The following is a 16,448-nucleotide window of genomic DNA, read 5'->3' on the forward strand; positions in this document are numbered from 1 at the left end:
CCTCTGCAATTTTCTGGAAGAGTTTGAGCAGGATAGGTGTTAGCTCTTCTCTAAATTTTTGGTAGAATTCAGCTGTGAAGCCGTCTGGACCTGGGCTTTTGTTTGCTGGAAGATTTTTGATTACAGTTTCAATTTCCGTGCTTGTGATGGGTCTGTTAACATTTTCTATTTCTTCCTGGTCGAGTTTTGGAAAGTTGTACTTTTCTAAGAATTTGTCCATTTCTTCCTCATTGTCCATTTTATTGGCATATAATTGTTGATAGTAGTCTCTTATGATCCTTTGTATTTCTGTGTTGTCTGTTGTGATCTCTCCATTTTCATTTCTAATTTTATTGATTTGATTTTTCTCCGTTTGTTTCTTGATGAGTCTGGCTAATGGTTTGTCAATTTTATTTATCCTTTCAAAGAACCAGCTTTTGGTTTTGTTGATTTTTGCTATGGTCTCTTTTGTTTCTTTTGCATTTATTTCTGCTCTAATTTTTAAGATTTCTTTCCTTCTACTAACCCTGGGGTTCTTCATTTCTTCCTTTTCTAGTTGCTTTAGGTGTAGAGTTAGGTTATTTATTTGACTTTTTTCTTATTTCTTGAGGTGTGCCTGCATTGCTATGAACTTTCCCCTTAGGACTGCTTTTACCGTGTCCCACAGGTTTTGGGTTGTTGTGTTTTCATTTTCATTCATTTCTATGCAAATTTTGATTTCTTTTTTGATTTCTTCTGCGATTTGTTGGTTATTCAGCAGCATGTTGTTCAGCCTCCATATGTTGGATTTTTTAATAGTTTTTCTCCTGTAATTGAGATCTAATCTTACTGCATTGTGGTCAGAAAAGATGCTTGGAATGATTTCTATTTTTTTGAATTTACCAAGGCTAGCTTTATGGCCCAGGATGTGATCTATCCTGGAGAAGGTTCCATGTGCGCTTGAGAAGAAGGTGAAATTCATTGTTTTGGGATGAAATGTCCTATAGATATCAATTAGGTCTAACTGGTCTATTGTATCGTTTAAAGTTTGTGTTTCCTTGTTAATTTTCTGTTTAGTTGATCTATCCATAGGTGTGAGTGGGGTATTAAAGTCTCCCAACTATTATTGTGTTATTGTTAATTTCTTCTTTCATACTTGTTAGCATTTGTCTTACATACTGCGGTGCTCCCGTGTTGGGTGCATATATATTTATAATTGTTATATCTTCTTCTTGGATTGATCCTTTGATCATTATGTAGTGACCATCTTTGTCTCTTTTCACAGTCTTTGTTTTAAAGTCTATTTTATCTGATATGAGTATTGCTACTCCTGCTTTCTTTTGGTCCCTATTTGCATGGAAAATCTTTTTCCAGCCCTTCACTTTCAGTCTGTATGTGTCCCCTGTTTTGAGGTGGGTCTCTTGTAGACAACATATGTAGGGGTCTTGTTTTTGTATCCATTCAGCCAGTCTTTGTCTTTTGGTTGGGGCATTCAACCCATTTACGTTTAAGGTAATTACTGATAAGTATGACCCCGTTGCCATTTACTTTATTGTTTTGGGTTCGAATTTATACACAATTTTTGTGTTTCCTGTCTAGAGAATATCCTTTAGTATTTGTTGGAGAGCTGGTTTGGTGGTGCAGAATTCTCTCAGCTTTTGCTTGTCTGAAAAGCTTTTGATTTCTCCTTCATACTTGAATGAGATCCTTGCTGGCTACAATAATCTGGGCTGTAGGTTATTTTCTTTCATCATTTTAAGTATGTCTTGCCATTCCCTCCTGGCTTGAAGAGTTTCTATTGAAAGATCAGCTGTTATCCTTATGGGTATTCCCTTGTGTGTTATTTGTTGTTTTTCCCTTGCTGCTTTTAATATTTGTTCTTTGTGTTTGATCTTTGTTAATTTGATTACTATGTGTCTTGGGGTGTTTCGCCTTGGGTTTATCCTGTTTGGGACTCTCTGGGTTTCTTGGACTTGGGTGATTATTTCCTTCCCCATTTTAGGGAAGTTTTCAACTATTATCTCCTCAAGTATTTTCTCATGGTCTTTCTTTTTGTCTTCTTCTTCTGGGACCCCTATGATTCGAATGTTGTAGCATTTAATATTGTCCTGGAGGTCTCTGAGATTGTCCTCATTTCTTTTAATTCATTTTTCTTTTGTCCTCTCTGATTCATTTATTTCTACCATTCTATCTTCTAATTCACTAATCCTATCTTCTGCCTCTGTTATTCTACTATTTGTTGCCTCCAGAGTGTTTTTAATTTCACTTATTGCATTATTCATTATATGTTGACTCTTTTTTATTTCTTCTAAGTCCTTGTTAAACCTTTCTTGCATCTTCTCAATCCTTGCCTCTAGGCTATTTATCTGTGATTCCATTTTAATTTCAAGATTTTGGATCAATTTCACTATCATTATTCGGAATTCTTTATCAGGTAGATTCCCTATCTCTTCCTCTTTTGTTTGGTTTGGTGGGCATTTATCCTGTTCCTTTATCTGCTGGGTATTCCTCTGTCTCTTCATCTTGTTTAAATTGCTGAGTTTGGGGTGTCCTTTCTGTATTCTGGCAGTTTGTGGAGTTCTCTTTATTGTGGCATTTCCTCGCTGTGTGTGGGTTTGTACAGGTGGCTTGTCAAGGTTTCCTGGTTAGGGAAGCTTGTGTCGATGTTCTGGTGGATGGAGCTGTATTTCTTCTCTCTCCTTTCGAAGAGTTGGGCTGCTTTTCTGGGTGCCTGATGTCCTCTGCCGGCATTCAGAAGTTGTTTTGTGGAATTTACTCGACGTTTAAATGCTCTTTTGATGAATTTGTGGGGGAGAAAGTGTTCTCCCCGTCCTACTCCTCCGCCATCTTCTTCACTTCTGTACCCAGTTCTTAATAAAAACCTCATTTTGAGAGATCCCACCATGCTTTTGTTTGGTACTAGTTAACTCCTGGTAGTTAACCACGATGTACTTTCTTGACCAAATTATATCAGTTTCTTTCTAGGTTGTCAAATCTTCTTAGTGATATCGGTTCTTTAGAATTAGTTCAATGGTGATAAATTGAATTCCTAAGATGGATTTACTCAATATTTGCTTTTAAAAGATGATGTGTGCGTGTAAAGTCACTTCATCATGTCTGATTCTTTGCAACCTTATGAACTGGAACCCAACAGGCTCTTCTGTCCATGGGATTCTCCAAGCAGGCATATTGGAGTGGGTTGCTATGCCCTCTTCCAGGGGATCTTCCTGAACCAGGGATTAAACACAAGTCTCTTGTATCTCCTGCATTGATAGGCGTGTTTTTTATGACTAGCACCACCTGGGGAGCCCTTAAAAGATGGTACATACTGTGAAAGACTCTTTTTTTTTTTTAATTTTATTTTATTTTTAAACTTTACATAATTGTATTAGTTTTGCCAAATAGCAAAATGAATCCGCCACAGGTATACATGTGTTCCCCATCCTGAACCCTCCTCCCTCCTCCCTCCCCATTATCCTTACATATACTGTACCTTTAAGTAGCCAAATCAATTTAATTAAATTTCATTAGAGGCACCGGAGCTGAAACAAACTAATGAACGTAACTGGTGTGTCAGGTGGTATTTATTTTTGCATTAAATTGCAAATACTCCCTTTTGGTCCTTGAAGATTTAGTCTAAATATTTAATTCTAATAGCTTTTGGAATTGTTGATGGAATTAGTTTTAATGACTCTTTTAACAAACAGTTTACCTTAAAAATAGATGGAAGCTTGTTTTATTATAGTGAAGAGGAACTGTAAGTTTATCCTCAGGGAAAATCTGGCTTGGTCTTCAATCGCATACGCTCTGAATAGTCTGTTTCCATTTTTTTTCTCTATAATACCTTTTATTGAAATGAGGAGAATGTTTGTATAGCTATCACTAATTTGGAATCTTTTCTTTCTCTGCTTCGTTGTGATTACATCAACAGGTTTATTCCACTTAAAAAAATGACTGGAAAACTGGCACAATTTTGAGCAATCAAATTTTTCCTAAGTGAGCAGTGTCTCAGCTGGTTACCTTTTTCAGTGCATGGCAACAATTCAAATTTTAACTTTCATTTAAAAAATAGCTTCTGATGAAGTGATTGAAGTACAAGCTGTAAATGTCCTAGGCTGAATGAGTGGATGAACTTGAGTTGTTTAAAAGCTCCAAGGATTTACACCACCCTTTCTTTATATCTCAAGTCACTCATAGCAAATTAGAATTGACGAGTTTTATGCGCCAAGAGCCTTCAAGGACAGCTAACACACAAAAAAAACATGTATTTGTTACTTCAGAACTAAAGAGTCTCTCTATGCCTATTGAGAAATCCTTGTTTAGATTCCAACTAAATCTTACCAGATTAAAGAAGTTCCAAAACTGTTTTCAAAGAGAGGAAAAACATACACTGCCTGACATTGTCCTCATATCTATTTTGGGTGCCAGCGAATATCCTCAGTGGAAAGAACAACTATTCTCCATTTTCAAGGTTAATTATTTATTGAAGCTTTTGTCCAAGTCAGAGATGTCATTTATCACTAGGAAAGATTTGTTGCTTCTAAATTCTAAGTATAGAAGACAGAACGTCCAAATCTCACTTTGAAGACAGAACTGCAAATTGGACACTCCCCATGTAACTTACCGTCACAGCTGTAGATATTCACTAACTTTGTCACTTTCCGCCCCATCATTGTCTAATCACTAAAGGGCGCCTCTTCCCAGAGGTCAGAGATCACAGAAAAAGTAACATGAAATCCCATGCCTTCTTTGTTTTCTGTTTGGAGGATAATTGCTTTACAATGTTATTTCCGTTTCTGCTGTACTACATTGTGAATCAGCTGTAAGGATACATATATATTACATATACATATATATGTAAGTATGTGAAAGTGAAACCGCTCAGTCGTGTCCGACTCTTTGTGACCCCATGGACTGTAGCCCCCAGGCTCCTCGGTGCATGGGATTTTCCAGGCATGAATACTGGAGTAGGTTGCTATTTCCTTCTCCAGGGGAATCTTCCCGACCCAGGAATTGAACCCAGGTCTCCCGCACTGTAGGCAGATGCTTTACTGTCTGAGCTACCAGGGAAGCCCACATGTACATATATCCAAAATCACTGCAGATGGTGACTGCAGACATGAAATTAAAAGACGCTTGCTCCTTGGAAGAAAAATTATGACCAACCTAGACAGCATATTAAAAAGCAGAGACATTACTTTGCCAACAAAGGTCCGTCTAGTCAGAGCTATAGTTTTTCCAGTAGTCATGTATGGATGTGAGAGTTGGACTATAAAGAAAGTTGAGCACTGAAAAACTGATGCTTTTGAACCATGGTGTTGGAGAAGACTCTTGAGAGTCCCTTGGACTGCAAGGAGATCCAACCAGTCAATCCTAAAGGAAATCAGTCCTGGATATTCATTGGAAGGACTGATACTGAAGCTGAAACTCCAATACTTTGGCCACCTGATGCAAAGAACTGACTCATTGGAAAAGACCCTGATGTTGGGAAAGATTGAAGGTGGGAGGAGAAGGGGATGACAGAGAATGGGATGGTTGGATGGCGTCACCGACTCGATGGATGTGAGTTTGAGCAAGCTCCGGGAGTTGGTGATGGACAGGGAGGCCTGGCGTGCTGCCGTCCACGGGGTCACAAAGAGTTGCAAATGACTGAGCGACTGAACTGACTGACTGATCCATCTATGCCCTCCCTCTTAAGCCTCCCTGCCACCCCTTCCTCCACGCCCTAGGTGCTGCAGAGCACGAGCTGAGCTCCCTGTGCTCTGCAGCAGCTCCCCCTGGCTCTCTGTGTTACACTTGGTGGTGTATATGTGTCAGTGCTGCTCTGTCTGTCCCACCCTGTCCTTCCCACACAGGGCCCACAGGTCCATTTTCTATGTCTGTGTCTCTATTCCTGCCCTGCAAATAGGTTCATCTGTACCATGTTTCTAGATTCCATATACATATGGTAATATACAGTGTTTGTTTCCTCTCTTTCTGACTTAATTCACTCTGTATGACACAGTCTACGTTCATCCACATCACTACCTTGTGCTTAGTCGCTCAGTCATGTCTTTGCGACCCCTTGGACTTTAACCCACCAGGCTCCTCTCTGTCCATGGGGATTCTTTAGGCCAGAATACTGGAGTGGGTTGCCATGCCCTCCTACAAGGGATCTACCAACCCAAGGATCGAACTCAGGTCTCCTGCGTTGCAGGAGGATTCATTACCCTCTGAGCCACCAGGGAAGCCCTCTATATGACAGAGTCTAGGTTCACCCACATCACTACAAATGACCCAATTTTGTTTCTTTTTATTGGCATATAGTTGATTGAAAATGTTTAGTTTCTGCTGTACAGCAAAGTGAATCAGTTATACATATACATATACCCCCTGCCCCACCCATGCCCTGTTCATCTCACCTCCTGAAGTGGTTGATGAAGATTTGGTACTTAACCCCTTTTCTCTAGACTCCCTTATCACCAGATTATCCAAACAGTCTGTGAGATATTGCCCTTCCTCTCCATTTTTGCTGTAAGCTCTTTGTTACACAGATTGAACAAGTCATGTCCCTAATCCCCTTTCCCTGCTGGTCCAGCTGGCACTGTGCTTGTCCACCCCTTCTCTGTTCCAGTGCTGGGGGCAGGGCTCACCGCCCTGCTCAGCTGGCAGACACAGGATGCTCTCTAGCGGTCTGGTCCAGGGAAGGAAAAGGTGTGGGAACACTCTTGCTTGACATATCCCATTCCATCACATCCACACATTCTGCACACCTCCTGTGGGCATGCACAGCACCCAGCTTCTACTCCAGAGCAGTGACTCTGGTCATCAGTGTTCCCTGCCCAGAAACATTCCTGCAAGTTGAGCCCTTCATTCCAGTGGGCACATGGCACACCTCGCAGCAAGCGTGGGCTCCTGTATCCAACCGAAAGGAAGTTGGAGTGTATCAAATGAGAAATGGGATGCTCTCTCCCTTCTCCTTTTCCCCAGCTCTGCTCAGGTTGTGTTTGGGGAAAACTGAGCGTCTTTGCTGTGGACAGGAGCTCGTGGTTTCTGAGCTGCAGGATGCAATAAGCAGTAGAGATTGGGGGAGGGGCAGTGTGTGCAAAGAGGTGTGTGCTCTGAGAGCTGTACGTGGAATCAGCACCAATTCAGGGCCCAGGTGTGGCAGATATAATGATGCTCTAGAATTAGCTACACGATTGGTTAAAGAGGAGACAGTTTTATATCCTCATGTTGAAGCATAGAGGACAGGGAGACATTACCATCAAAAGTGTAGTGGGCAAGCCATAGGCTACTTTTTTCTTTCTTTTTTTTTTTCTCTTTTTTTCTAGGTACCCTTTTACCTAAACTAGCACTGCCTTCAGCCCAGCAGTATGTCAGAAAGGACAGATATACCAATAGCAGCAGATGAGGTTGCTCTCAGCTAAAATACTTAAAAAAAAAAAAAAAAAAAAAAACCATAAGGCTCTGATAACCTTCATTTGTTATAGAACTGTAAGAGTGTAAGAACTGTAGAGTTACCAATAAAGACTATGACATCGATTATCATTGCATTTATAATAACTAATGCAGTCATCTTAATTCATTGTCTTCAACTAGCAGAATCTATTAGGTACCTCTGTGTTGCAGGTACCATGCTAGAGACCAGGAAATAGCAAGGAAATAAACATGGCCCAGCCCTGCCTCCCAGCTGGGCAGACAGACAGGCTTGCAGCAGACAGAAATGAAAGGTCATACCATTTTGTTCATAACAGGCAAGGGAAGGGCTTCCCTAGTGGCTCGATGGTGAAGAATCCACCTGCCAATGCAGAAGACACAAGTTCGATCCCTGGGTTGGGAAGATCCCCTGGAGAAGGAAATGGCAACCCACTCCAGTATTCTTGTCTGGGAATATCTGATGGACAGAAAAGCCTGGCATGCTATATAGTCCATGAGGTCATAAAGAGTAGGACACGACTGAGCAGCTGACCAACAACAACAACAAGGCAAGTAAAAGCATACCAGCACTGCTAAAATCTCCCCTGAACCTCAGAGGCATAATTCATTTAGTAATAGTGATTTATGGAACATGTATTGCCCCACCTCCTGTTTACCTGGCTCCAGACTGAGTGGGATGAGTAGGATCTGACAGGTAGAAAAAGAGCAGGTGTTGTGTGAGGTCTCAGAGCTGCCTGATCAAAGGTGTAGGCTGTGAAAATGAGTCACGGGGTGATTGTTGAGTAATCAGGTATGAGTAGGATGTCGGGGGGTGGGGGGGGCACCTCTCTGGCCTGAGTTGGACTTAGTTTTGTTCCTGTGGAAGTCAACCTTGCAAATGCCATATCTGACACTGCCAAATGGAGTCAGAGCCCTAAAGGCCTCCTAGGATTTTGCCCTTTAAAATGTGTTCTATATCCCTATTAATCATTGCCAGGTATGCATACAAACTCCAAGCCAGTGGTTCCCAGCCACGCTATTCATTTTGAAAATACCAATGCCCAGACCCTACTCAGAACAATTTAAACAGGATCTCAGAGGCTGAGGCCTAAGCAGAACTATATTTAAAACTTAAATATTTAAATAAATAAAATATTAATTAAAAATAAATATATATTTTTAAATATATTTTAAAACTATATTTAAAACTTTATATATATTTTATATATAAAAATATAGTTTAAACTATATTTAAAGCTGATTGAATCATTCTGCCCTTAATTTCTGGAAAAGAAATCAAGACAGAGCTGACCAGTCATCGTGAGCCCAGTGGATCCTGAGAGAGGTGGGCCGACTTGGACAGTTGTCTAATTATACTTCTATCAACAGAGAGACCCACGGTGAAAGCAGTCCTGAGCCTTGACAAACAGCTCCGTTCATTCTTTCCACACAAACCTAACATATTCATGTGCTGATCTAAATTGAATACCCTGCACAATTTCCAGAAAAAAAGGCTACGGGGTGAGTGTGTATTGTACTAAGCTCGTGTAGGCGGGTCTGAAAGTCACTTAGATCTTTCATCCCAGCTCTGATGATGGAAGTTTCTCCAGTGGCACAGTCTTGGTGGAGATGTTTGTGGGATGTAAGAGCATGTAGGATGGAGATGGTTATAAATTCAGGGACCTCAAAATACAGAAGGAGACGATCGGTCGGAAATAATATAGTGACCACCATTTAGACCAGCCATGAGGATGTAATGGTCGTGAGGCTGTGAAAAAAGTTCCCTTGATTCTCACACTTTCTGGACCATTGAAAGTAATGATGTGGATGAGAGCAGCTTTGGGGAATAAAACAGTTTCATAAAGAAACACACCAGGAACTCTCACACAGAGGCTGAAAGGGGTGGAAGGACAGTGAAAGGGTAAGATAAAGAAAATCAGATTATTTCTGGTGGCAATTTAAAGTTCAATGACTTTGAACCCGTCTTCTCTTTTGGATTTCTATCTCTATATACTTGGAACAATTTAACAACCTCCAGTTTTAAGTTTAATGCGTTAAAAATAAAAACCAATTTGAGGTGCAGCTCTCATATCACATTTTTGACAGCTTGGCTGGGTCTTGAGCTGAAGGGCACGACTTGGCGGTCATTCTGCTGGAGGAGAAAGACAGACGTGAAAAGAGTTCTTTATCATCAATATTAAGGATTAACGGCCCAGCCCTAGTTACTACGGTGGTTCTTCGTTCTGTTTCCTTCCCTGAACTTTCTTATCTAAGTCAAAGGGATGGTATGAAGGGGAACTGTGGCAAAGTACCCAATAGAATTTGGGGCACAGCCTCTGGTCTACAGAGAGTTAAAACATTAAAAAGAAATCATAGTCATCAAAGAGGCAAATAGTGATTCAAAGCCTGTGTGCCCAAGTTGTGTGTGTTTCTGTAAACCCCTTTCAAGCCTTTCATGACAGTGGGAAGTCAGCGAATCATAAACTGATTGCAGGCTGGCTAAACAGCAAGGATGTCCAGGGCTAGTTGGATAAAAGAAAATATTAGCTCAGAATAACTTTCTCAAAGAAGATATGTCTTCATGTTCCTTATTCTTTAGAAAGAAAATATATATTTTTTTTTCGGTTGAATAACTAAAAATTTCATGCAGTAGAAGATGTGCAGGGCCATGAGATCTACCCTCCAGGAAATTATTCAGCATCACTAAGACAAGTGTTGATTTCATCTGTGCCCTGGTCTCTAGCATCCGAGGTTACACTTTTCCATGGTGTGTGGAAGGATGTGCCTTCAGAATTAAAGCTGAGAGCCCCTCTGGGCGTTGGTGACTGCAGCGATATTGGAGGTCTTTGTTTTTGTCATCACACTTTTCACTCTGCATCAGTGGATGAGGGGAAGTTGGAGATGGAGCCATAACCAGGTCACCTTCCTAGCATCCCAGGGGCTCGCAGCTGGGGCTCAGACACTGCTGGAACCCAGAGCCTTCACTGGGTTTCCACTTTGTATTGTTCCCCAAGTTCCCGCCTCCCACCTTCATTCAAAGTTTCTGTGCTCAGATGTGCGCTGGCCTTACACAAAGGTGTCTGGCCAGTGGGGGGGCATTCTAGGTGCCTCTAACACCCTCCCTATCACCGCCGAATGTCCACCGATCTCACTGCCCACAGACAAGTCACCTGCATGGCTCACCTCTGTCACGTGTCTACATTCTCAGAAGTGGGTCTCATGAAAGATTTGAAAGCTTTTTTTGGTGCTTTTTTACCCTTTCCTCCTTCATAAGCAGTTTTTTTTATTACAGCCCCTCTCCTGACACTTCCAGAGATGTAAATACTTAGCTGGTCTCAATGGAATCTGTGCTGTGCAATCTAAGTCGCTTCAGTCGTGTCTGACTCTCTGTGACCCATGGACTGCAGCCCACCAGGCTCCTCTGTCCATGGGATTCTCCAGGCAAGAATACTGGAGTGGGTTGCCATGCCCTGCTCCAGAGCATCTTCCCAACCTAAGGATCGAACCCATGTCTCTTACACCACCTGCATTGGCAGGAAGGTTCTTTATCACTAGCGCCCCCTGGGAAGCATCATCAATTCTGAACTGTTGCACAAAACATCTGTACTTACCTGTGTAAGAGGGAGATGCCGAGTAATAGATACTGCCCAAGTCAAACCAGGCTAGAATTGGGCCACGTTTATCCCTGATGTCTCCATAGGTCTTAGAACAGATCAGATATTAGTCAGTATTCTTATTATGAAGTACTGTGCCCACCTTTCATGGTATATGGCGTACCATTAGTTACTCATGACCAAAGAAGCCAAGGTTTTGATTAAAGCAATTTCCTGAGCCACAACCTAGAACACTCCATGCACACATACACAGTACATCGTCTTTGAAATCACAGGTGAGACAAACGTAAAATAATCTGCCTCAATTGGGACCTATTTAAGGACATTTGCTGCCAACAAAGCATTCCCCTCAAAAGAAAGGAATATCTTTTTAAAACAAATTTGTAAGTTGTTCCCGTGTGTGAGCAATGGGTCCATTCCCATCTGAAATACTTTACATGCTTCTGTAAGACGCCCCTTCCCTTCCTCTCCACCCCACCCCACCCCCCAAGAATTTAAGAGAAATGCCCCGAATTCCTGCAGAGACAGTACATTTTCTTCTCCTACCCGGACAGCTGCCTCTTCCCATGGCTCCCACCCTCCCTGTGATGTAAAACCCTGTGGTTTTAGCTGTTTGCCCCTAGACGCTCCTTACCTTGGTCACCACCAACTGCCCAAGACTGCTGGGTCAGCTGTCACTTCTGGACTCGTCTCACTCAGAGGCTCTAAACAGCCAGCCATCTGCCCTGGCATTCCCCCTTCCTCCTTCCCACCTCCAATCCTTTTGCCCTTGAACCCATGGTCTGCTGTCAATAGGACCCCCTATATCCAATGCCCATGCATACGTGCATGCTAAGTCGCTTCAGTTGTGTCTAACTCTTTGTGACCCTATGGACTGTAGCCTGCCAGGCTCCTCTGTCCATGGGATTCTTCAGGCAAGAATACTGGAGTGGGTTGCCATGCCCTCCTCCAGGGGATCTTCTGAATCCAGGAATCAAACTCATGTTTCTTATGTCACTTTGTGGATTGCTCTTTCCAGAAAGTTCTCCTCTGCCTTCCATCAAGGAAACCCCCAGCACCTGTGAAGTGCCCCGACCCTCTGCAGATCCTCACTCCTCTTATGTCTCTTTCTGTTTCTATGTTTCTTTACCACTAGCACTGCACCTGGGAAGCCCCCATCCAATACCCACCCTTGTTTCTTCAGTCTTGTGCTCTGAGACCCATTGCCCCCCAGGACAGCCCCCAGCCCCCTGCAGCCCTCTCACATGGGGACCTTTCAGGTCCCAGCCCCTTTTCCTGGAGGTGGACCAGGTATCTCCCTCTTGTTCATTGCTCTTTCCAGAAAGTTCTCCTCTGCCTTCCATCAAGGAAACCCCCAGCACTTGTGAAGTGCCCCAACCCTCTGAAGATCCTCACTCCACTGACTAGTGTGCATTCGCCATCTCCTTACCCAATCTCCACTTTCCTCTCCACCCACCTTAGATTTCAAGAGCTTCCGTGACCTGCCCTTTGCATCTCTTTGTCCCTGTCTCCTTCCAGGTCAGTCTCCTGACCACCCCCATCCAATTCCATCTCCTCACACCTGCTCTGGGGCAGCCGAATGTGGCTGGAGAGAAAACACACCACCCTGGGTGTAGGAGTCGTCCCATACCCATGAATTCACTGCCACCAGCCTCAAGTTCCATCTCCAGCTTCGGGCCACTGGACCACCTGGCGATGGTCAACCTGCTCCCTGCTTACCTTGAGAACCATCTCACATGTCTCTTCTTCCTCTCTTCCTTCCTCTTCCCTACCTTCCCGTCTCCTCTTCCATCCTCTAAACTCCAGCTGTTCCTCACTCTCAGCAGATGACCTCGCTTCTCATCCCCACCCCGCCCCTTCAGGAAATGTCAGAAAACAAGACTCTCCTTTTCTTAAGAACTATTTCCCTTCTCTCCTGCATCCCAGGTTTTTCCTCCTCTGTGTCGAGACATTCCCATCAGCATGTGAAACACTGCAGTCTCCTCCAGGGGGTATATTAAAGCATCTCTGAGCTGCTCTAGCTCTTCAAGCCCCACTTCTCTGCTCCCTGTAATAGTCAGCCTTTGCCAAAGGCTGTCTGTACTCACCATTTCTCTTTCATCAATTCTCACTATCTTTTGAGCCCACCTGAGTTAAGAGATTTACCAGCTAGACCAAAGAAAGTTCTTTTGTTTCGGTCATGCTGACTTCCGTCTTCCCAAGGGCAGGGGTCCGTTTTTGGTCCTTGTTTCCTGATCTTGCCTGACATCACAGCCTTCTAGCTCTGCTCCCAGCTCATCCTGGCCCTTCCCGTGCCCTCTGTGCCAACTCAGTATTGCAGTGCCCCAGCCCTGTACCCTCTGCTTTGCTCTCTTTGCACTTACATGCAAGGCTTCCATCTTCTCTCTTAACTTTATATGATCTCTGTATACAGAACTCCAAAATTTTGCCTCGGGTCTGACATCACTCCTGAAATTCCAGGTTTCCGCTTCTGCTTTGTTCTCTTTTCTGTCGTGTACCGCAGGCATCTCAAACTCAGCACGTCCCAGATGGCACTATTGATCTCACCTCCTAAAGCCACTCCCTTTCCACTGGCCCCTGTCTCAGTGAATGGCATCGCCAGCCCCCGTTGTTCACACCAGCAGCATCAAGGTCATTTATCTCTTCCACACCCGCCTGCAATGCAGGAGACCCAGATTCGATCTTTGGGTTGGGAAGATCCCCTGGAGAAGACAATGGCAACTCACTCCAGTATTCTTGCCTGAAGAATCCCATGGATAGAGAAGCCTGGTGGGCTACAGTGCATGGGGTTGCAAAGAGTTGGACACGACTGAGCAACTAACATACACACACACACACTTCCACACCCAGTAGCCCAGGCATCAGCAGATCCTCCCACCATTGATCCCAGACCAGCCCCTAGCTCACCACTAGCCCCCAGTCAGGCCAGGTTCATCTCTCCTTGACTAATGTGGAAAAGCTCCTTATCTTATCTCCCTGTTGCTGCTTGACTCTCCCCAGACTGCCCTGACACCCATAAGGTATCCTATTTCCTGATTGCCTCCTGCTCACTCCCCTTCCATCACAGAGACTTTCTCTTCCCCTCACAGCAGCCCAGACCTTTCCCACCCCAGGACCTTAGTCTCTGCTCCTCTCTTGGCTTGGAAACCCCAGCCTGTGTCTTCAGTGTCTGGCTTCTCGCCATCGGCCAGGTCCCCACTGCCTTGTTAACTATTCCCTGAGTACTTGGCCAACCATAAGTTTTTCCTGTTTTTCAGATGAGTTTATTTGTATCAGTCTTTTGGTTTCCACACATTGGTGTTAGCGTGTGATATTGGTCTTTCTCCGTCTGACTTGACTTAGTATGAGATTCTCTAGGTCCATCTATGTTGCTGCAAATCACATTACTTCATCCCTCTTTATGGCTGAGCAGTACTCCATTGCATCATTGTTTATAATTACCACATCTTCTTTATCCACTCACCTGTCGATGGACACTGAGATTGCTTCCACGTCTTGGCTGTTGTGAACAGTGCTGCTGTGAACCCGAGGTGCAGATATCTTTTCAAATTAGAGTTTTTATGTTTTCAGTATGTCACACTGTAGTACTACCATGAGTTTTCACTTGTTTACTGTTTGACTTTGGGTGGCCCATTAACCGTCTAAAGCTCAGATTCTTCCTCTGTAAAATCGAGATAAGAATAGTATCCAACCCATGAGACTGTTGAGAAAATCTTGTTGTGGAGTAAACAGCTTTTGAAATAGCATACTTCTGATTTTGGCTTTACCCTACCAAATAGAGCAATAATGAGAATTACGTAAAGAAAGACACAAATATTGAAATGAGTATAAATTCTATTCTTGTTAGCTTTCATCTGATTATGTTGGCAATGATTCCTTATAGAGAATTGAGTCCCTAAGAAAAGTCAGGAAAAAAAGAGCCAAAAGAGTTGAAAATGGTTGTGTCTGTGAAACAGGAGTTAAGAGTAGGGCAGGTATCTGTTTTTCCTTGATAATGCCAGTACTGTTTGACATCTTGCTTTGATAAAACTGAACTTGAATTAAAAAAGAAAAAAAAATGAAAGAAAAAAGAAATACTGTAACATCTTAACAGGAGTTCTCAGGGGAAGAAGAGAGAGTGGAACTGTTGGTTATTTTTATTTTCTTCTTTGTGCTTTCTAAATACAAAATTATCCATGATGTACTTATTTAGTTTTCATAATGAAAAATGGTATATATGCTTTTCCTATAGTAACGAAATGTTGGAAGGTAAATGCAGAATTAATTGATAGGAGAAAGAAATGGCAACCTACTGCAGTTTTCTTGCCTGGAAAATTCTATGGACAGAGGAGCCTGGCAGTCCATGGGTTAGAGTCAGAAAGGACTGAGTGACTAAGCACATTTTCAATATGCTCTAATAATTCCTGGAGCAATTCAGAGAACAGAGCAACCTAGGTATGACTACTCAGCACCAGTCATGCTGAAGGCCTTGAGCTGGTGGGAATGTGGGAATGTGGGCAGAAAAGAGGCTCAAAACAGTGTAAGGGAGATACACCGGCAGGGACAATGGTCCTCAGCAGTCTGGTCACTAACGGATTGGTCCCAAGAACAAAAGAGTAAAGACTTTGGAAAACTTTAAAGCTGAAAAGAGGGCCAGAGAGAGCTGGAGCCAGGTAGGTGAAACGTGGTTTCGGGGTCATTCTGAACATCCCCTATATGCATGAGTGCTAAGTCGCTCAGTCGTGTCCAACTCTTTGCGACCCTATGGACTGTAGCCCGCCAAGCTCCCCTGTCCATGGGGTTCTCCAGGCAAGAATGCTGGAGCGGGTTGCCATGCCCTCCTCCAGGGGATCTTCCCAAATCAGGGATCAAACCCATGTCTCTTAGGTCTCCTGCATTGGCAGGTGGGTTCTTACCACTCACACCACCTGGGAAGCGCCTCTGAGCATCCTATTTTCATTTAAATACAATCTTCTGGTCAAAGCAGAGTTGCAAAGGGATCACTTATTCCACACCTGGAAAGGAAAGCCAGCACTCAGGGTAGGCCCTCCCAGCATCAGGGTGATGGAGAAGTAGAAATCTGAGATCTGCCCTGACAGACTGGTGAAATGTTTCGCAAATTCGAATGCTCTGAATGCCCAGTGTCAGGAGGTGAGGAATCGCCGTGCCTTCCCCACATGATGGGTGCGTGCTGTGCTGTCTGTTGCAGGACGGATGGTCACAGTATCACTTCGTAGCCTCATCTTCAACCATCGAGAGGGATCGGCAAAGACCCTACTCCTCGTCCCGCACGCCCTCCATCTCCCCCGTGCGCGTGTCCCCCAACAACCGCTCAGGTAAGAGGGTCCGGGGGCAGCTATCTGCTTCCCTTGGATCCAAGCCCCTTAGCTGACCCTGCAGACCCAAGGGCCATCCCGACTGGGACATTTGCTAGAAATGTCAAATGCATCTGTTTTCTTTCTATAGCAGGGGTGACTCTGTATTCTATATGCACAAACT

At 43.6% G+C, this 16,448-nt stretch overlaps 1 protein-coding gene across 4 annotated transcripts in view; it reads left to right on the plus strand.

Annotated features, from left to right (window-relative positions):
• The window catches only part of CTNND2 (catenin delta 2), a 1,127,175-nt gene that overhangs the window by 1,093,695 nt on the left and 17,032 nt on the right, over positions 1-16,448 (plus strand). For all 4 annotated transcript variants that reach the window (XM_025270807.3, XM_025270808.3, XM_044932646.2 and 1 more), the window contains one exon: positions 16,159-16,285. In XM_025270807.3, the coding sequence (XP_025126592.1) occupies positions 16,159-16,285 (127 nt within the window). The remainder of the gene's footprint in view (positions 1-16,158; positions 16,286-16,448) is intronic.

This window comes from Bubalus bubalis, chromosome 19 (assembly GCF_019923935.1).
Source record: "Bubalus bubalis isolate 160015118507 breed Murrah chromosome 19, NDDB_SH_1, whole genome shotgun sequence".
NCBI lineage: Eukaryota > Metazoa > Chordata > Mammalia > Artiodactyla > Bovidae > Bubalus > Bubalus bubalis.